This window comes from Schistocerca gregaria, chromosome 6, assembly GCF_023897955.1.
Source record: "Schistocerca gregaria isolate iqSchGreg1 chromosome 6, iqSchGreg1.2, whole genome shotgun sequence".
Lineage (NCBI taxonomy): Eukaryota > Metazoa > Arthropoda > Insecta > Orthoptera > Acrididae > Schistocerca > Schistocerca gregaria.
Window position 1 is genome coordinate 229,936,020 of NC_064925.1, and position 25,483 is coordinate 229,961,502.

The following is a 25,483-nucleotide window of genomic DNA, read 5'->3' on the forward strand; positions in this document are numbered from 1 at the left end:
GCACAATATTTCGGCGATCAAACATGTCGCCATCATCATCACCTGATGATAGCGACATGTTTGATCGCCGAAATATTGTGCCCGTTGGACACTATAGACCGGCAGTACACCCGTGGATATTTTGATTAATAAATCTTCTAATTTATTGTCAACCAAATCCACACAAATCATTTCTACTATAATCTAAAAGAAACAAAAAAACTCCTTTATTGAAGTATCCCTGTTTTATAGCACACACCGAGATGACAGATGTCTTGGGAAACCTCCTAATATCGTGTCGGACCTCCTTTTGTCCGTCGTATTGCAGCATCTCGACGTGGCATGGACTCCACATGTATCGTTGGAAGTCCCTTGCACAAAAATTGAAACATGCTGTCTTTATTGCTACCCGTAATTGTGAAAGTGCTGCCGGTGCAGGATTTTGTCCATGAACTGACTTCTCAGTTATGACCCTTAAATGTTTGGTCGGTGGCCAAGTCATTCGCTCGAATAATCCAGAATGTTCTTCCAAACATTAGCGAACAATTGTGGCTCAGCGACATGACCCGATCTCACACATATAAATTCTGTTGTTGTTCGTGAACATGATGTCCTTGAAGGGCTGCAAATCCAAGTAGCGATTTCCTGTCAATGATCGGTTCAACTGGACGAAAGGACCCACCCAGTCCATACCACGTGTACACGGCTTACATCATTATTGAGTCACCACCAGCTTGCCAGTGCCTTGTTGACAACTAGTGTCCATACCTTCGTGTTATGTGGGCTACACTCGAACCCTACCATCAACTCTCACCAATTGAAATTTGACGCATCTGACCAGACCACGGTGTTCCAATCGTCTAGGTTTCAACCGGTATGATCACGAAGCCAGGAGAGGCGCTGCTGGTGATTTCGTGCAAAGATATTCGCGGGTGTCGTCTGCTGCCTTGGCTCGTTAACGCATAATTTCGCCACACTGTCCTAACGGACACGTGCGTCGTACGTCCCACATTGATTTCTGCGTCTATTTCACGCAGTGTTGCTTGTCTATTATCACTGATAAACTCTAAGCAACCGGAGCTGCTCTCTGTCGTTAAGTGAGGGCATCGGGCATTCCATTGTCTGAGGTGAGGTGTAATATCTGGAATTTCGTATGTTCGGCACACTCTTGACACTGTAAATCTCAGAGTACCGAATTCCCTAACGATTTCCGAAACATAATGTCTAATGAGCCTAACTGCAACTCCTGTTTCCGTTTCAGCGTTGTTAAATACTGTCGTGCGGCCGTAATCAGGTATGAGACTTTCTCACATTAATCGCCTTAGTACAAATGACAACTCCGCCAATGCACTGCCCGTTTACAACTTGTGTACGCGACACTAGCGCCATCTGTATATGTACATATCGCCATCCTATGACTTTTGTCACCTCAGTGTCAATGCCCTTGTATGAACTGTAAGGACTGATGTTCTAATTTGTCATATTCTTCCGTTGCATCCCTGTGTTCATTCATGTTGGATCGAAATGACCTGGCACACATCTTTTAAATACTGGGCTGGAGAGAGATAGGGAAACATCGAAAGCACGACACATTAACATCCCTAATACGGTGAACAAAACCATTTGACATTGAAAAAAAGCTTCCAGCTGTCTCGTATATAGTTTTTGAGGGAGTCTTATACCACTCCTCCTTGAAAATAGGAGCAAGTTGAGGTAACGATGATGCAGGTAGATCACACACCTTTCTCTTCAAAATTGACCACAAATGCTCAATAATTTGAAATCTGGTGACGGTGGTGATCATGGGATATGGGACACTTCATCCTCGTGCTCGCAAAACTAGTTCATGACGATGTGTGCTGTGTCAAGAGGAACCCTGTCGACTTGGAACACAGTATCACAATTGGGAACAAACACTTTATCGATGGATGCAAATGATCAGTTAATACTGTCACGTAATAGTTGACACCTTTCACCACCAAACCCCATTATGTATCACTCCAGAGACGTGAACTCGGCTGGAAGTTAGCAACAGTATGAAGCAAGAGTCATCCGACCAAATGACTTCCTCCCATTGCTCGATAGTCCAGGTTTTACGGCTTGGATTTCACGTCTTTTTGTTATGGGCATTTCCATCACTGATGAGTTGTTTTGGAATTCCACCTCTCCCTGAAATTCGCTGTTTATGGGGATCCATTCGCGTTGTTTGGGCGCTGAATGAGTTAGCTAGTACGACATCCAGTTCTGTAGTGATTTATACAGTTGTCGATCTCTTATTTTTGCTCAAAATCCTCTACACGGTCAATTAACATAGTCTTCTGTTCCAGTTACTGTTTAGCGGATGATGTTTTTCCGCTTTCCCTGTGTGCAGTATAAAACTTCTATACAGTTCCTCTCGATTCGCCAAGCACGTCTGCTCCCTTGGTTACGGAAGCGTTCACGTTCAAATTCACTTAGTTCCTACAATATACATTCACAACCACACAGGGCACCGGCAACGTATTGAGGTCATTGCACGGTTGGCGTTCGTGGTCAAGTACAACGGTGCCACCTGCAGGTTCGGCAAGCACCTATGAATTTATTGCGGTGCGTGCATCACAATACTGTTCCATGGGGTTCTTGTTGGGGGAACAGGCTGGTCAATACAGTTTGTGAATACTGGCACGACTGACGAGATAGCTGACGATGGCTGCAGGATGGACTCGAGAATTCGCAGCCATAAACTTGAATTCATCCTCGAAATACTGATGGAATAGTTCAGTTATGGGTTGGAGGATGGTTTTCTTGTACCACGGAGCGTTAAGGTTGACCTATATTGACGGCCGCACGTAATACCACACCAGAACATCACTGATACGTCACCTTGCTGTAGTCGATTAACGCAATATCTCTGGCATGGAGGACTACCAGGTTTCCTCCAAACGATAGTGATACAGTGTCCGATATATGTGGCATCTGTGAGGAGAATTTTGCGGTAAGATTAGAGAGTTTGTACCATTCAGCATGGTGTCTTGCTTTAAGGGCTGGTCTTCTCTATGGCTGTCTTGGTTAAAGATAGGTGTTGCTGAGTCTATTTCGTATGGTTTGGTTGGGCACGTGTCTCCCAGTCGCCCTCACAAATCTATTGTCATTTCAGCGGAGTCGGCTGGGAGATCCTGCGGCTTAGAAATCACATGCACCGGTCATCTGCCTCAGTTTTTGACGTAGGGTAACCAAGAGGGGGCACGTCATTACAGTTGCCTGCATTCTCAGAACGATTTCAGGTCCGTACCACATAGCTCTGGCACGTGCCGTTCGCCTCGCATCTACTGTTGTTTTCATTGACCAAGCAACAAACCTTGTACCATGAAGCGTTGATATCCGCGTTCTTCACACGCAGAACGCCCATAAAGTTTCTGCAAAACACCTACATCGTTTGCTGAATGAAGGTACACATGTTATTATCCACCGACATTTAGTCACTTTAACACGCTTGCGGTAGATGCTGCTGTACGCATTGCTGTTTAGGTAATCCAAATGATATATATACTTACATAATACTTATATACTTATAATACTTATATACTTATATAATATATATACTTACAAATAGCCTACAATATACATACTTACCCATCAAAGGGGATGAGGTGGGGGTGAAAATGAGGTGTAGCCCACGACACTCGAAACCCATACTTTACTCATCCAGTGCAATGAACTTGACACATAATGTCAAATCTTTATGAAACTTTTTCTCGCTTAGAATCCCCACAAACTGACGAAGGGAAGTAGTTTATCACTGCCGTGTGAATCGTGACGTTTTCATTTATTACTACTGTTCTACTAACCTTATTCGCAAAGCATTTTGTAGATAGTATTCGTATATAAGACTCAATTTATCACCGAAATTATATCTTTGTTCGGCAGTTAGTTCAGGAATTACGAAGTTATAAATAGCGATATGCTTGAAAATGAAACTCCAGTGTAAAATGCGCTAGAGATAAGGTGAAATATGCTTGCAAATGCTCACTTGACATGTGCGTATGAGGGCAAAGACACGAGTAAAAGGCCCATTCTAAACCCATGAAACGTTTTAAACCAGTTTTGGAACACGTACTATTTACTACTTGGAAAAAATACTGTGAGAGTAAGAACCATCATCTTCCTGTTGGGGTGCGTGTGATAACGTGGAGAGAAGAGGGAGGAGAAGATGGATAGACATGGAGGAGGAGGAAATGGATACAGATAAGGAGGGTGGAGTAAGTGGAAGGAGAGAGGGGGAAGGAAGTGGACAGAGAGAGAGAAAGAAGGAAATGGGCTAAGAAAGGGAAGATAGGAGATGGAGAGGGAAGAGGAGAAGGTGGGCATAGAAAGAAAAGTGCAGGAGATGGACAGCGAGTGGGGGTAGGAGGGGATGGAGCGAGAGGTAGGGAGGTGGAGAGGGAGAGAGGGGAGGAGCAGATGGACATAGAGGGTGGGAGGAAGAACTCGAAAGAGAGTGGGAAATGAGTGGAATGGACAGAGAGGGGAGTGGTATAGATGGGGAGTGAGGGAGAAAGAGGGGAGATCGACTGATAGAAGATTGGAATAAGCATATACCCAGGTCATTTTTTATAAGTAATCGTTTAACCGCAGGTAACACCACGCGACGGAGCAAAACCGCATTCCCACATCTCACAGCGAGTTGTCAAGTCAAGGAGTAGGCTGATAGGAAACGTGTTACGAGACATCAGCAAATAACCTCCATGGAACTAGAGGGACCCGGAGAGGGTAAAAAAAGGAAGAGAAGTACAGGGGTTACAATGCATCCAACAATCCAGCAAATAGTTGACAACGTAGGCTAAGATTGCTAATGTGAGATAAAAAAGAGAATTGTTTAGGATTTAGATCCTAAGTTATGTGCGTGAACCGTAAGGTTGTTGTAGGCGACTGCTGGTCACTCACCGGAGATGGCGAAGCCGCTGAAAGCGACGCCGAGGGTGAGCGCTACCGTGGCGGCCACTTTGGTCTGCGCGTAGGCCACCACCATGAAGAAGCACGCCTCCATGCCGAAGCCGCCGCAGTTGAACACCTTGCGCACGTTGGTGGTGGTCAGGTAGCCCTTCTTGCGGACGTGGTCTGCCAGCAGACCTCCCAGGGGTACGATGATCGTCATCAGCAAGTGGGGCAGCGCGCCGACGAACCCCGTCTGCGCAAGAGCGTAAACGACGGCTTATACAATTTGCCCTCCAGTCTTGTAAGATTCCTGTTGGATACATTGTGGTATTGTGCCGAAAGTTACTTCTGTCAGCGAATATCTTTCCTGATAAAATAAGACACCAGAAGCACGATTTTTTCTATCACAATACTGGCTCTGTCCGAAAGAACAGACACCATACACATATAAGTACATAATTCTGTCAATACCGGCCATAACCTTCTTCTGTGCGGATGCACACATATTCCGCGAGCTCTTACGAGACTTGGTAAGAATGTCAGAATGTCTTCCACGAGTAATGAGTGTGTTGGGGTGGGACATTATGAATAGTCTGTGGACATACAAGGTGAGAATGTGGGTCTCGCGGGAGGCGTGCGCGAGATAGTCCCTGTAGTCGCACTATCGTCTGTACCCTCGGTGGCTCAGAAGGATAGAGCATCTGCCATGTAAGCAGGAGATCCCGGGTTCGAGTCATGGTCGGGGGACACATTTTCACCTGTCACCATTGATATGTATCAACGCCCGTCAGCAGGTCAAGGTGTTAATATAATTCTAATTTCGTTCTAGACGGCTACAGGTTATTAGTGTCCAATAGAACAGACACCATATCCCTATAAATTTCGAAGGAGATTGAAGCTTTAAAATTTAGCAAGAGGTACGCGGTTTCCTTTGATTTCATGGCATTAACACCGATTTTGAGTTGGGGTAAATCAAGTGTCAACATAAAAAATGTAAAATGAGAAAAGAATCTGTGCTGAAAGTGTACGAGGTTATTTTTTGGTCGTGAAGAAATACAATAAAACACGAACTATAATTTATTATCGTTGCTTGAGAATAAGGGGCATGTGCAATGGCTTCCCAGACTGAGATGAAAATTGGAAATGTCGTAGTACCGCTTGCGACTTTGTATCTTCACTGAAGTACCTGCGAGAGCTTCCGTTGGCATAACAAATGTGTCTTATTTACGAACTTCCAGCTTCATTTTTAATTGACTGGAAATTGTTTCTTTTAATATGATTTCCTGAAGTGAACATATTTTAGAGCGGCATTCGTGTAACAGGCCTCACAAGCCTTCCAACAGTCTAATTCACGTCCATCTCTTCTGTATTTATAAAATAATTACGTTTTTGTAATTTTTAATCATCAATACCTTTTATTTTGTGCTCATGTTGAAGACAGACGCATTGACAGCATTGATGACAATCATATTTGTCTCTCAAACTGGACTTGAAGCTCTGATCACTGCATCACAAACCTGTGACGACAGCCCGAGATCACTTTTGACGTGAAATTGTTATATCTTAAGCTGTGTTCAACAGGCGTGACATTGTGATTTTTCTCTCACGTGTATTTTGCCCTAAAGTTGAGACTTATTATGACCAACATAGTTGAAAATCAAGTTTGTCAGTGTTTTTAAGCGTAAACAGTGACACTATTTCACAAAAATTGTACAAAGGAAGAACTGACATTTTTATTAGTTAAAAGAGAACAGTGAATTATACATTTCTGTAGTAAAGTTTGGCGTTCTCTATCGAATCTTCTGCAGTATGTGTAAATGCGGCTTCGCTTTAATCGTTGTATATCGAAACAAATTATATGAAGAACGATCAAAAATCCGTTTGAGGGTCTGCTGCAGTGTGTATGCAACGTAGTGCGACTCCGATGCGGGAAAATAAGCAGCGATACGTTGGCAAGGGATTAGCGTATCACTCATCTTTCGTAGTGCGTGGGGTAAATAACGAAACGTGATCTATGGCGACATTATTGCCAAATGCGTCCATAGAGGAATAATGTCGGGGAAGTATTTTTCATAGCTGCCGAAGGACAAACACCGGCAGACATCAATAGGAGAATGAAGAAGGTGTACGGTGCAGCTTGTCTGTAGAAAACCTCCGTTGTGAAATGGTGCCCCATGTTCGGCGCTGGTCGCTATTAGACACAAGACGCTGATCGATCCCATGTCTCAAATGGGTCGCAACGCAAAATTTACACCAGCTGAAGTGGGACACATCCAAGCAACTGGCCTTATAGTCCCTCAAAAAAGGCGTAAAATGGTCGACGATTCCAGTCGAACGATGACGTCAGCAGGCAGTTACGGACTACTTTACACAGGAGGACACGATGTTTCACCAGACCTGTCTCTTCATCCTGGTGCGTCGGTGGGATGGTTGCCTCGATGTTCAGGGCGATTTTGCTTTATTGGCATACCGAGTCTGGATAGTAGGGCCTTCTAACGGAAACTTCTTGGTTTGTCTCTTATAAGCAACAGCCTCTTTCGTGTACCGCCATGGGGTGGGCGCTCTCTGTCGCACCGACGTAAGGGCAGCCCCCATCAGTTTGGTCTCTGTTGTTTGCCACCGATAGCTGGAGGATGGCCATCCGAGGTCAAGGAACTGTATATCATTTCAAGTGAATGTGTGGCGCCGTTCTATGAATACACACGTCCCAGAAGCACACAGATCGTATTTGGTGGATGACGGCCTGGAAATTTATTATGTTGTTGATGCTCACATAGTACACGGATGAACTGAAAATACAGACGCGAACATTATGAGTTACCTCGAAGATAACCATTTATTGTCAAACAGTCATCATGGATTCAGAAAATATAGTTTTTGTAAAATACAACTGGCTGTTTTTCACATGAAGTAATGAGTTCTATTGACAGGGATCTCAAAATTGATTTCACAATTTTAGATTTCCAGGAGGCTTTTGACACGTTTCCTCACCAGCAACTCTTAATCAACGTGCGTGCTGACGGAGTATCTTCTCAGTTGTGATCTCCTGTCAGAAGGGTCACAGTTCGTAGTAATTGACGGAGTAAAACAGAAGCGATATCTGGTGTTCTTCAGGGAAGTGCCGTAAAAGTTCCCTCTGTTATTTCTCACTTATATAAACGATGTGGGAGACAATCTGAGCAGCCCTGTCAGACTTTTTTCGATGATGCTGTCATTTATCGTCTCGTTAGAAGTCATCAGATGACCAAAACCAATTACAAAGTGATTTAGACAAGAGATCTGTATGGTGGGGTCAAATCCTGAGTGGTTCGTTCCGAGGCTCGTCTGTGTTTTGAAAGCAATATATGACGACTTTCCTACTGGCTTGCTAGGCCTAACGCAAGGAAGGATTTTCTGTTGGGGTTGTCTCCCTTAGCCTTTGGAGTTTATCCTCCACCACAAGGCAGGGTTGCCTTCTAATTTAATCCCCAGAAAGGAGGGTTGCCTCATCTGCCAGCTACGCGGTTCCGAAGTCTTCCTTCTCCGCCGTCGCTGGCATTAAGGTCTTCACCCGTAACCCTGGGCATGGGTTCCGTGTTATACCCCATGGGATTGGGTCCCTGCCTGAACTCAGCCATCCTAGCACTCCGGCCTACTGAAGTGTAGGATGCCCAACCCCGCGACGTGGACGCGCCAGACAGGAATTACTCCAGTGGAGGAATAGGGAAGGGCATCCTACCTCCCTGGAGCCAGGTTAATGATTATGTATGGTGCCACAATCAAATTATGGGAGAGCTAAAGATGGATGGGAAAAGACCTAGAGGGCGCCTAAGAACACGGTGAAAAATGGGAGTGAGAATATCTGTTGAAAGGAGAGGTGTGACCTGGCAGCAAGTGGAGGAAGAAAAGTGGTGGGAGGACCGAGCCAAATGGAGAGGACTCGTCAGCACTCAGACCTGGCAGTAGCTGGAGCGGGATTCGGATATAGATAGATCTGTATGGTGCGAAAAGTGTCAGTTGACTCTTCGTAATGACAAGTTATCCATATGAGTACTAAATCGAATCCGCTAAATTTCAGATACATGATAAACCACTCAAATCTAAAGGCTGTGAATCGAATTAAAACTTTGGCATTACAATTTCGAAAAACTTAAACTGGATAATGTTATGGGGAAGGCTAGCCAAAGACTGCATTATATTGGCAAAACACTTATAACATACAAGAGGTCTATAAAAGAGGGTGCCTACACTCTGCTTGTCCTTTCTCTTCTGGAGTAGTGCTGCGCGATGTGCGATCAGCATAAGACTGGCAGAAGGCTTCGAAAAAGTTCAAAGAAGGGCAGCTCGTTTTGTATTATCACGAAACAAAAGGGAGAGAGTACCTCGGATATGATATGTGAACTGGGCTGGAAATCATTAAAAGAAAGGCGTTTTTCGTTGCGTCAGTATCTTCTCATGAAACTTCAATAATCAACTTCTTTCTTCCGAATGCGAAAAAAATATGTTTGTGCCCATTTGAACTCGGAGAAATGATCATTGTAATAAAATAAGAGTGATGGAAGCTCTTATGGAAAGATTTAAATGTTCGTTTTTCCCGTTTACCGCTCGAGAGTGGAACGACTGAGGTATACTTTGAAGGTGGTTCGATGAACCCGTTGTCAGGCACTTGATTGTGAACTGCAGAGTAGTCGTTGGATGATGATGTAAATTGGCACCCGTTGGACTAGTATGGTGAGGAGAATAGTAAGTAGACTATTTGAACTTTCGCACATATCCTCTGCGCCGTAGGGATCATTACACTGTGTGTTTCATGCCTGAGTTCACCCCAGTGTTATTTAAAAGGAGTTTGCCGGTCGTCCTAACTTACATTGGTAAATTATTTTTGTCATTGTTATTTCTGTGTATTGGCTTGGCTTTGAGCCATGTTAATATTTTGTGACTGTTGTACCTTGCTTCTTTGATCTAATGCGTATTTAGCATAAATTCAAGTTCAATTTTCGTTCTTAATTTAAGTCATGTTGGCGTTCTCGTTAATTTTATTTGGGCTTTCCTTAATGGAATTAGCCTTAGTAATCTCAGTTTAAAATCATACTATATACATTGCTAAAAATCTCTATCATGCCACGTTACAGACCTTCGTATCTACCGCGTTCGAGTACGGTTTGTGATTTATCAGTAATGTGTGAGCTCACTTTGGCACCTAGGGTTAGTTTTACTACTTGTTACTGAAGTCAGTTGGACATTGTTCTTTAAACTTTACTTACACACCTTCCATCGTTACCCATTTTCTTCACTGTTTTTAATAGCGACTCATTGTCTGCTTTGATCTGATAACTAAAGTTCTTTCATCTTGGATTTATGATTATGGTACACACGTTAACTGACATGTTTTTCTGTCTGTTTTACTTCACTTTCTGCTTTCTTTTAAAATCTGTGTTGATACATAACAACCGGAGTGCGGTTGATGTCACCGGTTTGATATCTGTAGTTGAATTATTCAGTTTTTAATTCTAAAATTGAATTTCTCAGTTTGTTGCATTCACTTGAATGTCTCAGTCTTTAAACAGCTTTTTGGAATGCCTTTCAAAAAATGAAATTATTTCTGGTTTAAAAGTCATGTTTTTGTGGCCTAGCATCTTACCATTCCCATGTCATCACTAATAATAGTAATTCACGAATAATTAATTGGTAAATCTACTCACATGGATTAGTTAAAACCCCCAAAGTTTTGAACATGTCATTACAATGAGCCCGATTACTATTTTTGTAATTATTCATATAACCGTTCTGTATAGTTTGAAATCTGTATTAATATTTCGTGCATTTGTTGCCCAGAAAAGAATTCCACTGCTAAGGATTGATGTTTCATATGAAACTAGAAGGCACTGGCTGTTACACACTGATGATAGAACTATGAGACGATAACTTAGTGATTGGAGCTCTGTTTGTATATTTCGCCCCTTCATTAATATAAAAAACTGTGCCAGTGGCCTGGTTCACGCGACAAAGTAAGGCAGAATATTGGGAATCAGAAGCTATAGAAAGCCAAGTAATCTCTCAGCACAGCTCAGCATTTCCGACTGGCTGCTCTGTACTTTGGTCTTGTTCGGCGACGGTCTCCAGTGTATCAACCAAAGGTAAAAATTCGATGCTGAGTCTCTATTGCTGATCCTCATTTTTCTCTTATTTACTCTCAAGAACGCTCTGTCATTAATGTTAGCTGGATGTAAGTTTCTCCTTCCATAATTCCTTGTTGAGAAGATGAAGAGATATTACAATGAGAATACGAAGTTCATACTCTGCATTACGTCGTCTAGTATGCCATCTCATACGTCGTTTAGCGTGTAGTACTTTCTTTACGAATGACAATCTTTTAACAACAAACTACGCAGTTGAAAATTTGGTGAATTTTGATTAAGAAAATTATAACCTCTCCGACTGTCTGCATGCTCCCAAGTGATTGAGTTTAGACCTAACACATTGGTAACTGAGGGGATAGTTTGCGAAACCATGAAACTTCAGTTTCAGAATGAATATTCATTAATAGATATTTTGAGTTTGTCTCACAGTCTACATTTAACAGTGTCATTTTCTCCTGTTCAAAATGGCATTTATAGCATGTGATGTCTCTATCTCCAATGCAACTTCATTGCATATTGCCCAGGTGTTTTTTCCATGACGGTATAATTTGCCTTCTGTAGGGAGAGAGTTTTCTTACTTCTTTATAGAGTAACACTGTTTGGAAAATCTCTGATGTCTGTTAGGAACATTATTGGTCGTAATTTTCTGCCCTGAAGAACACTCATATTAATACACTGATGTTAATATGTTTTGTTTCTGGTGTTTTCTTGTATTTGACGTTTGTGTGGTCTCTACTCTTTTGAGCTTATCTTGTAAGTTTGATAGGAACTAGTCATGAGGTACACCTCTTGTTCGTTATCATCGTAGCTTATATAGTAGCATCTTAGGGCAAGCCACATCAAAAGCCTTTGCCAGACCTAAGTAAATTTCTGTGATAGATTTTTGTCAACAGCATCAAGTGCCAGTTTTGTAAATTGTACTATGATTAATTCTATACTTTTACCAATTCGGAACCCAAATTTTGATTCACTTAAGAGTGTTGTTTTTACTTTATTTTACTTCCTGTTCCAGGACTAGGCTGTCAGCTTGTTTTGGCCTCAATTTTGCTGCCAACTGTACATGAGATGACCAACGTATCTTCTTCCAGTAGGACGCTATCTAAAGGAGAGCTCAGAAATTCCATTGCCCTACTTTCTAAAACTATAGTCTTTCATGTTTCTCATGGTTTAGAAAATTCTGCCATTTAGCGAGAGTGTATTGTTTTAATAACTACCTAATCTCTTTATTGATTCCTTTTATTTAAGTCGTAAACTTTCACTGATTTGAGGAACCGCGTTTCACATGCTGAAGCTTTGTTTCGATACTTTGTTCTGTTCACCCCGTTCTCGCTTCCATACATAATGAGGTTTGTCACAGGCATAGTCTTATACAATTTAAGTTAGTCTGTTCTCTCACCTTACATTTCAATGTTCACCGAAGTTTTCTTCACATATACTGAAATCGATGGAACTTTTTCTTCAGTTTGTCATCATCTTTAAAAGATAAATTACAATTAAGAAAAATAAAGCTTGAAACTTGTTCTAGTTTGATCGTCAGTTATCATCTCCGCTGTGATTGGGAACTTTCTTTGCTATACCATAATTTTTATGGTCCCAGATATCTGAAAATTATAGCTCTTACAAATGATATTTAGTATGAATTAATCATCTGCAGAAAGCATGGTGTTTATGTACATATTGTTATTCAGTTTTATTCCAGAGTGGACATATTGTTTACAGGTCCAATAATTTCGACATATACTGAGGTGAGTTGAAGACGGGCTGAAACTTTAATTAGAATTCCTTCCGTTAACTTTCGCTCCAGACCTAAAGCAATTTTTGTCTCTGTACACGTATCTCGAGTAACGTGAATCAAGTATTTGGGGTTGGAATTTTTTTTCATTATGTTCTAAAACTGCTCCCTGTCTACCGTATCAGAAGATATTATGTAATCAACAATCCGTCACAGTTTCGGTACATATCTTTGGCTACTAGTTTCGAACCCTCTGATTCACTGTCACGCTTGGCCTATTGAGACTGCACTGAAAGTGCTCGATCTTAATAACACACATCAAAAGGGCAATACATGCTTTATAAAATGTTCGTAATTGACTGTCACAATCAAGATGTGCTGACTTAGCAGGTCAGTTTGATTCTGACTGGCTAAGCAGGGATAAGTTGATTGTATGTATTGGTTTGATGGTTGTTGTTAAGGTCAGATATTTTCAGTGCAGCCTCGACAGGCCAGACTTGAGAATGAAGCGGCTGGCTCTAAACTAGTAGTCAAACATATGTACTGTAAATGTGGCAGATTGTTAACGAACGCTTCATGAAATTTTAAAGAGGGTGCTGCCCTGTGTCAACAAAATGACGGAACTAAAAAAAAAATGTTGCGTAACTAACGAAGGTGAACCAGTTCTTCAGTTAAATTGTCTTCTCCAGTATTTCGTTTGAGCTAAATATATTATCTGTGCAAGATCTCACCTTTCAGACGATGGTTCAACCCCGCGTCCGGTCATCCAGATTTAGGTTTTCGGTGATTTCCCTAAGTCGTTCCAGGCAAATGCCGGGATGGTTCCTTTGAAAGGACACGGCCGACTTCCTTCCCCATCCTTCCCTAAACCGATGAGACCGACGACCTCGCTGTTTGGTCTCTTCCCTCAAAACAGTCCAATCCAATCACTTTTCTGAATCCACATTTTTCTTCCAGTAAGACAGAGTGTGTTATAATCTTCAGCATATTGCTTATTATTTTAGCTTATAATATATAAGCAGAATATCGCAGACTTATTACACGATATTTATTACAAAGACTTCATTTACCTTGCTTTAAAATTGAAAATACTTTAGTTTTTCTGCATACATTGGATATGATTTTCCTTTCCCAAAGTAGATTACTTACACTCCTGGAAATGGAAAAAAGAACACATTGACACCGGTGTGTCAGACCCACCATACTTGCTCCGGACACTGCGAGAGGGCTGTACAAGCAATGATGACACGCACGGCACAGCGGACACACCAGGAACCGCGGTGTTGGCCGTCGAATGGCGCTAGCTGCGCAGCATTTGTGCACCGCCGCCGTCAGTGTCAGCCAGTTTGCCGTGGCATACGGAGCTCCATCGCAGTCTTTAACACTGGTAGCATGCCGCGACAGCGTGGACGTGAACCGTATGTGCAGTTGACGGACTTTGAGCGAGGTCGTATAGTGGGCATGCGGGAGGCCAGCTGGACGTACCGCCGAATTGCTCAACACGTGGGGCGTGAGGTCTCGACAGTACATCGATGTTGTCGCCAGTGGTTGGCGGAAGGTGCACGTGCCCGTCGACCTGGGACCGGACCGCAGCGACGCACGGATGTACGCCAAGACCGTAGGATCCTACGCAGTGCCGTAGGGGACCGCACCGCCACTTCCCAGCAAATTAGGGACACTGTTGCTCCTGGGGTATCGGCGAGGACCATTCGCAACCGTCTCCATGAAGCTGGGCTACGGTCCCGCACACCGTTAGGCCGTCTTCCGCTCACGCCCCAACATCGTGCAGCCCGCCTCCAGTGGTGTCGCGACAGGCGTGAATGGAGGGACGAATGGAGACGTGTCGTCTTCAGCGATGAGAGTCGCTTCTGCCTTGGTGCCAATGATGCGTGTTTGGTGCCGTACAGGTGAGCGCCACAATCAGGACCGCATACGACCGAGGCACACAGGGCCAACACCCGGCATCATGGTGTGGGGAGCGATCTCCTACACTGGCCGTACACCCCTGGTGATCGTCGAGGGGACACTGAATAGTGCACGGTACATCCAAACCGTCATCGAACCCATCGTTCTACCATTCCTAGACCGGCAAGGGAACTTGCTGTTCCAACAGGACAATGCACGTCCGCGTGTATCCCGTGCCACCCAACGTGCTCTAGTAGGTGTAAGTCAACTATCCTGGCCAGCAGGATCTCCGGATCTGTCCCCCATTGAGCATGTTTGGGACTGGATGAAGCGTCGTCTCACGCCGTCTACACGTCCAGCACGAACGCTGGTCCAACTGAGGCGCCAGGTGGAAATGGCATGGCAAACCGTTCCACAGGACTACATCCAGCATCTCTACGATCGTCTCCATGGGAGAATAGCAGCCTGCATTGCTGCGAAAGGTGGATATACACTGTACTAGTGCCGACATTGTGCATGCTCTGTTGCCTGTGTCTATGTGCCTGTGGTTGTGTCAGTGTGATCATGTGATGTATCTGACCCCAGGAATGTGTCAATAAAGTTTCCCCTTCCTGGGACAATGAATTCACGGTGTTCTTATTTCAATTTCCAGGTCCAAATTTATTTTATCTAACTTTCAGGCTTGCTTGGAAACACACTAAGTCTCAACTTTATCTTCGATAGAATCCGAAGTATTGAATTAAAATTGTGCCAAGGCCGTACTTGAACGTGGTCCCCTCCACTACTCCACTACTCCACTACCCCACTACCCCACCCTGGCCTTCTGGCAGACACAGCTGCACAGACTGTCTTAGTCCGATGGCCTCACTCACACAAACAATTCACTTATCATCAGCAGGAGAAATGGTTTCAAGTAACGACCTCAGCACTTCATTACTTCAGCTTCTGTCCACATTTTTAAGGGTTTCAGTACTGCACTAAGTTCCCTTATATACATGGGTCATTTCCTGCAGTACCGTTACGTGTGCCTTGGTCTTCTTGTGGTTGTAATTCATTAATCTGTATTTCATAACTGATTCTAACTTGAACGATAAGAGTCAATCCAGAAACGCGACACTTACCTCCTCTATGGTCATGTTGAAAGAGCTCTGGAGATAGGGCGCCTGGAAGAGCACGAGCAGGTAGAAGTTCCAGGAGCGGCAGAAGTTGGCCACGACGATGGCGTAGACGGGAAGCGATGTGAGGAAGGCGCCCCAAGGAGTCGTTGACATTGTCGGCATGGCCTGGTTCACCGACTGCCCCAGCGACTGTTCGATGTATTGCAGCTCGCGCGCCGATATGCTTGGGTGCTTCGACGGTTTCTCGAAGCTCAGCCACAACCAGAACAAGTACCACAGCAGGCCCACCACGCCTGTGGGCACACGAAAATGTTCAAATGTGTGTGAAATATTATGATACTTAACTGCTAAGATCATCAGTCCCTAAGCTTACACACTACTTAACCTAAATTATCCTAAGGACGAACACACACACCCATGCCTGAGGGAGGACTCGAACCTCCTGCGGGACCAGCCGCACAGTCCATGACTGCAGCGCCTAAGACCGCTCGGCTAATCCCGCACGCCAATGTAAGGCGACGCTACAAGTTTCCTGGTAACAACTGCGACATAATTACCGCCTAAGACAAAACGGAAACAGTGGGAAACATCCACAAGAGGTTGTGTATGGAAATGCTGCTGTCGATGGCAGTACAGTTAGTTGGTGCGCAAGCAGGTTACGTGATGAAAGCGGGCACGGCAATATTGAGGATTGTCCTCACAGCTGCAGGCCTCGTACTACACACACTTTAGACAATGTGCAGAGAGTTAACGAATTGGTGACTGCTGACAGACGCATCACAGTGAATGAATTGTCACGCTACGTTGGGATAGCGGAAGGAAGTGTTTGCAGAATACTGAAAGTGTTGGCGTTGAAAAAGGTTTGTGCCAGACGGGTTCCCAGGATGTTGACAGTGGCTCACAAGAAACAAGAAAAACGGTATGCAGAGAACTTTTGGAACAGTACGAGAATGGTGGAGATGAATTTCTTGGAAGAACTGTGACAGGTGATGAACCATGGCTCCATCATTTTTCACCAGAGACGAAGAGGCAATCAATGGAGTGGGATCATGCACATTCATCCAAGAAAAAAAAATTCAATACCTCACCTTCTGCTGGAAAAGTTATGGCTACAGTGTTTTTCGATTCCGAAGGATTCTTGCTTGTGGACAGCATGCCAAGTGGAACCACCATTAATTCTGAAGCATATGTGACGATACTGAAGAAACTTCAAGATCGACAGATTCGTGTTCGACCACATCGGCAAAAGCAGGATGCTTTGCTGTTGGACGACAATGCACTCACATGTCAGTCAAAACACCATGTAAGCAATCACAAAATTTGGATGGACAACACCGAAACACCCTCCTTACAGTCCTGAACTGTCTCCATGTGACTATCATCTCTTTGGGGAACTGAAAGACTCTCTTCGTGGAACAAGGTTTGAAGATGATGACTCCCTTGTGCATGCTGCCATACAGTGGCTCCAACAGATTGGTCCAGAATTTTAGCGTGCGGGTACACAGGCGCTGGATCCAAGATGACGTATGGCAGTTGAGAGGGATGGAAATTATGTGGAGAAATGAAGATATTGTTCCTAGCTGTAAAACTTCCACATATGCCGAATAAAAGATGGATTTAAAAAATAGTGTGAATTTCTTTTGGAGTGACCTCGTACATTCATATGACAAAAGTCAAGGGATACCTCCTAATACAGTGTAGAATATTCTTTTGCTCGACCTAGTGCAGGAACTCGATATGTCATGACCTCCACAAGTGGCAGGAAGACCGCTGCAGAAATATTGAGCTATACTGCCTCCAAGCCGTCCATAAATGTCGAAGTGTTTCCAGTGCAGAAATTTGTACACGAATTAACCTCTCGATTACGTACTGCCGAACGATATGGGTGGCCAGATCACTCGCTCTAACTGTCCAGAATATTCCAATTGTGAACAATTATGTCCCAGTGACATGGTGCATTGTGATCCATAAAACATTCTGTTATTGTTTGGAAACATGAAGTTCATGAGTGGATGAAAATGGTCTGCAGGTAGATGAACATAACCATTTACAGTCAATAATCGCTTCAGTTGGACTAGAGCCACCACCAGCTTCCTCAGTACTTTGTTGACAACTTGGGTCCAAGGCTTCGTGGGGTCTGCGCCACACTCGAATCACCATCAACAGCTGCCAACTGAAATTGTGACTCATCTGACCACGCCATGGTGTTTCAGTCGACTAGGGACCAACCAATACGGTCACGACCCCAGGAAAGGCGCTGTATGTGATCTGCTGTTAGCAAAGGCACTCGCGTGCCGTAGCCCGTTAATGCCAAATTGTACTGCATTGTCCTAACTGATATGTTCGTTGTACGTCTCACATTAATTTCAACAGTAAATTCACACAGTGTTGCTTGCCTGTTAGCACTGACAACTTTATGCAATCGCCACTGCTCTCGGTCATTAAGTGAATGGTGTCGGCCGCTGCGTTTCTCATGGTGAGACGTTAATGCCTGAAATTTGTCATTCTCGGCACATTATTGACACATAACCAAAATCTAGTGTCTCATGCGTCTAGCTTCAATGAGCATTCCACTTTCAAAGTCTGTTAATTCACGCCGTGCAGCCATTATCACGCCGTAAACCTTTTCACATGAATACAAATGACTGCTCCGACAATGGTCAGCAGTTTATACCTTGTGTAAGCGACACTACAGCCACCTAAATGTGTGCATATAGCTATCCCATGACTCTTGTCACCTCAATTTCACAATCTCACTAATGGCAACTTTGTCAGAATGTGTGCATATTAAAACGGTGGTAAGTGCCAAAACCAAGGCTTTGGATAGTAGCAACCTTGCACTGCCGGCTAATTGGTTGCATTCCTATGCTGGATACTAAATACATTCGAAATAAACTTTGACACCACGAAGAGATAGACTACCTCAGTCACAAATTATATACGCAAACTGACAGGTATTTCATTGGTCCCTGGAGCTTAGTAGAAATTTCTTATTTATTTATTTATCTATGCATTTATTTTACCTGGCAAGATTAGGGCCTTCAGGCCCTCTCTTACACCTAACCAGGCATACTCAGATTGAACGAGTTACAGTTTCTACAGAACATTAAGGACATATAACGTATTATGCAGTATTGATGTTAAAGAAAAAAAATAGAGATTATAACAGAAGTACAATGATAATTATAACAATAAAAATAATTATAACAATCAAGAATAATAATAATAATAATAATAATAATAATAATAATAATAATAACTATGTATATGAAAGTAAACATACTTTTCTTTTGTGAATGTCAGTCCCATTGTTAGTTGGGCATTTTCTCGTTATGTTCTTGCAGCTTGTGAGTTATTCTCATCGCGCAGAGACATAAGACGATAGAATGGGGTGAAAGAGATATATAAGAGGTAGATAGGTTAGAGGAAGAGAAATAGAATGGTAAAATTCGAAGCTGTGATGGAGAGGAGAAAGAAAGAGATGGGAGGGGCACAACAATGGTGGCTATACCGTCCCTAATATGTACGTTTTGAGTTCCCTCTTGAATGTTGAGTGGTTCTGGATAAGACGCAGATCACAGGGGAGCGCATTCCATAGTCGTATGGCTGAGATGGAGAATGACACGGAGAAAGATTTTGTGTTATGTAAAGGTACAGCCAAGATGCTAGACGTATCCCATCTGGTATTGCGATTGTGGAATGATGATAGGTGTTTAATGTGAGGAATTTGGAAACAGATAATTGATAGCGATAAATTACGTTAAGCAGCATCACAATTGTGGGGAGTTAACGATTATTTATGGAGCAGTAACAAATTTAACCTTGCCTCACAGGACAAAGAAAGGATGAAGCGTTCGTTTCTAGGGTTCTGTATCTCATTGGGGCTGCGCGTGGTAACCGCGTGGTCTAGGGCGCGTTAACGCTGTTCGCGCGGCTCCCCCCGTTGAAGTTTCGAGTCCTCCCTTGGGCGTGGGTGTGTGTGTTGTCTTTAGCGTAGGTTAGTTTAAGTTAGATTAAGTAATGTGTAACCCCCGAGGGACCGACGACCTCAGCAACGTGGTCCCGTAGGAACTTACCACCACACCACATCACAGTCGGTAAAAACGGGAAACTTATAACTAGCTTAGTTGTCCCTCTGTCTGTTGTTCTGCTAAGGTCACTTTTTCTGAGAAACGGATAGAGTTATCGAGTTGAAATTTATTTCAAATACGTCTATGTTCTTGACAGTGTTGTTGTTGAGGTCTTCAAAATGGCTCTGGGCACTATGGGACTTAACATCTATGGTCATCAGTCCCCCAGAACTTAGAACTACTTAAAACTAACTAACCTAAGGACATCACACAACACTCAGCCATCACGATGCTGAGAAAATTACTGACCCCGCCGGGAATCGAACCCGGGAACCCGGATGTGGAAAGCGAGAACGCTACCACACGACCACGAGATGCAGGCTGTTGAGGTTTTCAATCATGACACTGCTATGATGCAGCTCTCCATGCTACTCTATCCTGTGCAAGCTTCTTCATCAACCAGTACCTACTGCAACCTACATCCTTCTGAATCTGCTTAGGGTATTCATCTCTTGGTCTCCCTCGACGATTTTTACCCTCCACGCTGTCCTTGACAGTGAAACACGTTTAAACTTTTAAATCAATGCAGTAAACAGATACGGCCATTTATCTCAGATATTTTGATATAAACTCACTCAGCGCGAGTCCTCCTAGCACTTGTCCAGATTTTTTTTTTTCGGAAATGGAGCATTGAAAATTAATCAGTGTCCACCAATGGACGTTTCGAGGTTACACGTCGGAACAATGCGCCACGTAATTTATCCCGCTTAGCACGTCGCAAGAGTGAATAGAAGATACCACATTATTTTTGATGGAGAGACACCTTCAGAATTTAAAGTTTGTGTGTGACACAGAGCATAATGTAGGATTCTCCATGGGGCTGTTCCCGGATGGTGCTGTTGCAGAGAAGTGGCAGTGGTAGAATATTAAAGTGAAATGCATGAAAGGATCGACACTTGGCGCAAAATTAATGGTTGACCCCCACCATAACGAAATGAAGCATTTCGCGCATAAACAGGCGGAAAACCCGTTTTTGGGTGATTATGTTAATAAAGAATAATCACTGGAACCAGTCACGTCCATTAAATGTTGATGAGGAGACATAAGATGTGTTTATAAATGAATCTATCAGACAAACTAATCACAGAAGAGGCAAATGGCTGCTTTCGTTGGAAGATACCTCAGAAAGGGCAGTCTGTGGCTACCGATATTTAAATATTTCTCTTCAGTGTAGAACCCGTACCAGGAAGGATACATAGAGGAAATCGAGAACATCCACACAAGAGCAGCGCGTTTCGTCAAAGGTTGTTTTAGAAAGAGCGAAAGCTCACCGAGGTGCTCATGTAACCAGAGTGGCAGAAGTTACAAGAGTGGAGTTGTGCATCATAGGGATCATCGTGCGGTTTCCCGAGAGCGTCCTTTCCTAAACAGAGTGAACCGATACACTACGAGGGGTGTTTGAAAAATTCCGTGCAAAGTCCGAGAGTTGCCACCACCGGCGCGTATCGAGGTCATATTTAGTTACTAGCATCTTTGGAAAGAGCACACGCCAAGTTTCTGTGAGGCAGAACAACACATTAGCTGTGGTTGTCACTGCGCGTGTCCACCACGATTAGGCTTAACTCACATACTGACGCTCAGCGCACATCGGATTGGTTATAACAAATCATATCAAATCAGCAGAAGAAGGAGTCACTCGTGAATTACAAAATGGTACAAGTATCCGAGCTAGCACAATTATTGTGGGTATGCAGTTAAAAAGCATGGAGCACAATGGGTGGGCAGCTCCTCGTAAGCCACAAAATTTCAGTAGTTACGGCTAAGTGATGCTTGAGGTGGTGTAAAGAGCGAAACCACTAGATACTAAATGACTGGAGTCGAATGATTTGCAGTGATGAATTACGCTATACTGTATGGAAACCTGGTGTTTAGGTGTGGTAAACACCCGGAGAACGTTAGCTGCCGTCACGTCTATTACCAACAGTGAAATACTGAAGAGATGTATGCTTCGTGGTTAGGATGTAATTCTCTTATTGTGCCTAAGAAAACGCTGAATGCAGAAGGATCTAAACACATTTTATAGCAGTGTGTACTGCGTACAGCAGAGGAGATGATTGTTTGAAGTCTCTCAGACACTCTGGCAGCAACTGCGTACCTTAATTTTTACTGTACCTTAGCTGCAACAGAAAAAATTTTTCCCAGTGGAAATCTGTGGTACACACTTGTGAACGTTCAGCCTCTTCACCATGCACAAGTGTTGCCAACTCTTGGGCATCACTACGAAAATAACACCAACTCAGTGTAGCACTGTGCAAGATGGAAAACGAGTTCTAAGCAAAAGAGGGGCAGCAACAGAGGGTCTATACAAGGGCGATGGAAGAGGACCTAGATGGAAATCAGATGGGAGATATGACACTGGCTGAAGAATAGTGCAGACGACTAAAAGACCAAAGTCGAAAAAGGCCCTGGGAGCAGACAATATTCCATTAGAACTACTTATAGACTTGGGAGAGCCAGCCATGACAAAGCTCTTCCACCTAGTGAGCAAGATCTATGAGACAGGCGAAACACCCTCAGACTTCAAGAATAATGTAATAATTACAATACCAAAGAAAGCAGGTACTGACATTTGTGAAAATTACCAAACTATCAGTTTCATAAGTTACGAGTGCAAAATACTAACACGAATTCTCTACAGACGAATGGAAAAAGTGGTTAAGCTGATCAGTTTGGATTCTGTAGAAATGTAGGAACACGTGAGAAAATACTGATCCTACGACTTATCTTAAAAGGTACGTCTCTAGCATTGCAGACTTAGAGAAATCGTTTGACAGTGCTGACTGGAATACTCCCTTTCAAATTGTGAAGATGGCAGGGATAAAATACACGAAGCGAAAAGCTATTTACAGTTTGTACGGAAACCAAATGGCAGTTACAAGAGTCGAGGGGCACGAAAAGGAAGCAGAGGTTGAGAGGGAGTGAGACAGGGTTGTAGCCTAACCCCGACGTTATTAAATCTATACTTTGAGCATGCAGAATGGAAACGAAAAAAAAGAGTGGTCATTAAGATCCAAGGAGAAGAAATAGAAACCTTAAAGTTTGCCGATGACTTTGTAATTCTCTCAGAGACAGGAAAGGACTTGGAAGAGCAGTTGAACGGAATGGAAAGTGACTTGAAAGGAGGATATGAGATGAATATCAACAAAGGCAAAACGAGGATAATGGAATGTAGTCTATTTAAATCTGTTAATTCTGAGGGAATTAGATTAGGAAATGAGACACTTAATGTAAAAGATGAGTTTTCCTGTTTGGGGAGAAAAATACACTGATGATGGTCGAAGGCGAGAGGATATAAAATGTAGTGTAGCGATGGCAAGGAAAGCGTTTCTGAAGAAGAGAAATTTTTTAACATCGAGTATAGATTTAAGAGCCAAGAAGTCGTTTCTGAAAGTATTTTTACGGAGTGTAGTCATGTATGGAAGTGAAACATGGACGATAAATAGTTTAGACAAGAAGAGAATAGAAGCTTTTGAAATGTGGTGCTACAGAAGAATGCTGGAGATTATATGGGTAGATCAAGTAACTAATGTATAGGTAATGAATCGAATTGGGCAGAAGATATATTTGTGGCATAACTAGAGTAGAAGAAGAGACCTGTTGGTAGGGCGTATTCTGAGGCATCAAGGGATCACCAATTTAGTATTGGAGGGAAGCTTGGAGGTAAGAATCGTAGAGGGAGGCCAAGAGATGAATACAGCAAGCAGATTCAGACGAATGTAGGTTGCAGTAGTTACTCGTAGATGAAGAGGTTTGCACAGTATCATGGTGAGCTACAACAAACCAGTCTTTGGACTGAAGATCACAACAACACAACAACAACAACAACAACAACAATGTAACTTGTGTACTCGGCACATACAAATTTTTGTGAGTTACCTATCTATACAAATGAAAACGTAGATTCAATATCGTCAATATCCGGAACTTCTCGATAGGTTGCTTTAAAATTGCCAAACAACGTTGGATTCTAATACAGGCATGTTTCTAGGTACATATTTTTTTACATGTATAACTTCTTGAGATTTTCCCTATTATTAGATTTACAAAAAATTATACATTACATATATTAAAAATAGATATAGAAAAGCACACGCGTGTTCCAATGCAACGTTACGCCAAGATTTCTAAGCATTCCGTCAAAAACTTTCGGAGATTTACGATTAGGAGCATTTACAGTTTCTACTTAAGTACAGATGTAGTCGTTTGTTTCTTCAAAAACTCGGATATCCGAAAGTTCTTCACGGATTGCTTTGAAATTTTGATGCAACATTGTATTGGAATATCGAAGTATTCTTATAGTCCTACAAGATCGAAATCTGGTATATGTGTAATATACATGTAAGAAAAGGGGAAAACTGTAAAAGGGTAGATATAGATTTGTTCAAAATCCTTAATCTCCGAAAGTTCTTAACCGATTGCTTTGAAATTTTGACACAACGTTGATTTGTAATAAGGGCGTGTTTCTAGGTACCCACTTCGTTTATATATGGATATTATAATATAAAGTGAAAAATGGTTACCAAAATATATCAAAATGTACGTTTTCGATTTACTTGAAATTTTTACACGCTACTGTAATAAATTTTTAGACACTTACAGACTCTATACTATTAATGTAACAATATGTATATAAAATATAACTTTGTAACAGCTGATGGAATAAATTAAGAAAATTATTAGCAACTACAGCGGATTGTTATTGTATAAAAATGTTCCTCATTTTCAGGCGTTCAACTGATCATATATTTTATACTTTTGATGAGCTGGTGTATTAGTCATCTGGCTAGTTCTCCCAAATGGATGCCTCTGGCGCCTGCAGGAGACGTTAGTCGAGGTGCATCGGAAGCGGCGACAGCGGCGCAAGCACTCACCGTAGAAGTAGAAGGGCGCCTGCCAGCTGATGCCCCCCGCCAGCATGCCGGACAGCGGCATGCCCAGCACGACGCCGGCGTACGAGCCGCAGAAGGCCAGCGTCGCGAGCCGCGAGCGCTCCAGCGGCGGCGCCCAGAAGCGCCAGATGCCGTGGCATGCCGGGTAAGTCACGCCCTGCAACACACACACAAGTCACGAGCTATGCAGGGAGGAAGAACTCTGGCAAGAACAGTGGGACAATGAAGAAACTGGTCGCAGAACATACGAACTGCTGCCCAATATCAGGCAGAGACTGCAATTAAAATACTTCACACCGTCACGAGGACTGCTGCACTTTATCACAGTTCACGCACCCTACCCGGCATACCTATGTCGGTTCGGGAAACGGGCTACCCCAGCGTGTGACTGTGGGGCCACACCAGGCACCCCAGAACACTTGTTGTATGAGTGCCACCTCTTCGACGTGCCACCAGCTACCTAACCACGACACGAACCACCTGCTCAGGCATGAGGACCATTTTTCAATCCTGAACAAACTAGCAAACGAGATCTCACTTAAAGTGATGAAGAAATTTTTAAGGAACAACGATTAAGTCTTCATCGCAACCGCACTTGTCCGGCTTCCGCCGAGGCGTGGACTTGGGCAGCCGCCTGACGGCTGGAATCCGCCACGTCTGGGATTAGGGGGAGGGTGCGCCCTATTACCGATCCAGA

The 25,483-nt window shown here is 43.3% G+C and overlaps 1 protein-coding gene across 1 annotated transcript in view; it reads right to left on the minus strand.

The window, feature by feature from the left end:
- LOC126278974 (vesicular glutamate transporter 1) overlaps window positions 1-25,483 on the minus strand; it is an 885,812-nt gene that overhangs the window by 45,635 nt on the left and 814,694 nt on the right. Inside the window, exons 8-10 of the mRNA XM_049979269.1 lie at window positions 24,769-24,943; window positions 15,771-16,060; window positions 4,903-5,146 (exon numbers count right to left, since the gene is read on the minus strand). Of these exons, the coding sequence (XP_049835226.1) occupies window positions 4,903-5,146; window positions 15,771-16,060; window positions 24,769-24,943 (709 nt within the window). The remainder of the gene's footprint in view (window positions 1-4,902; window positions 5,147-15,770; window positions 16,061-24,768; window positions 24,944-25,483) is intronic.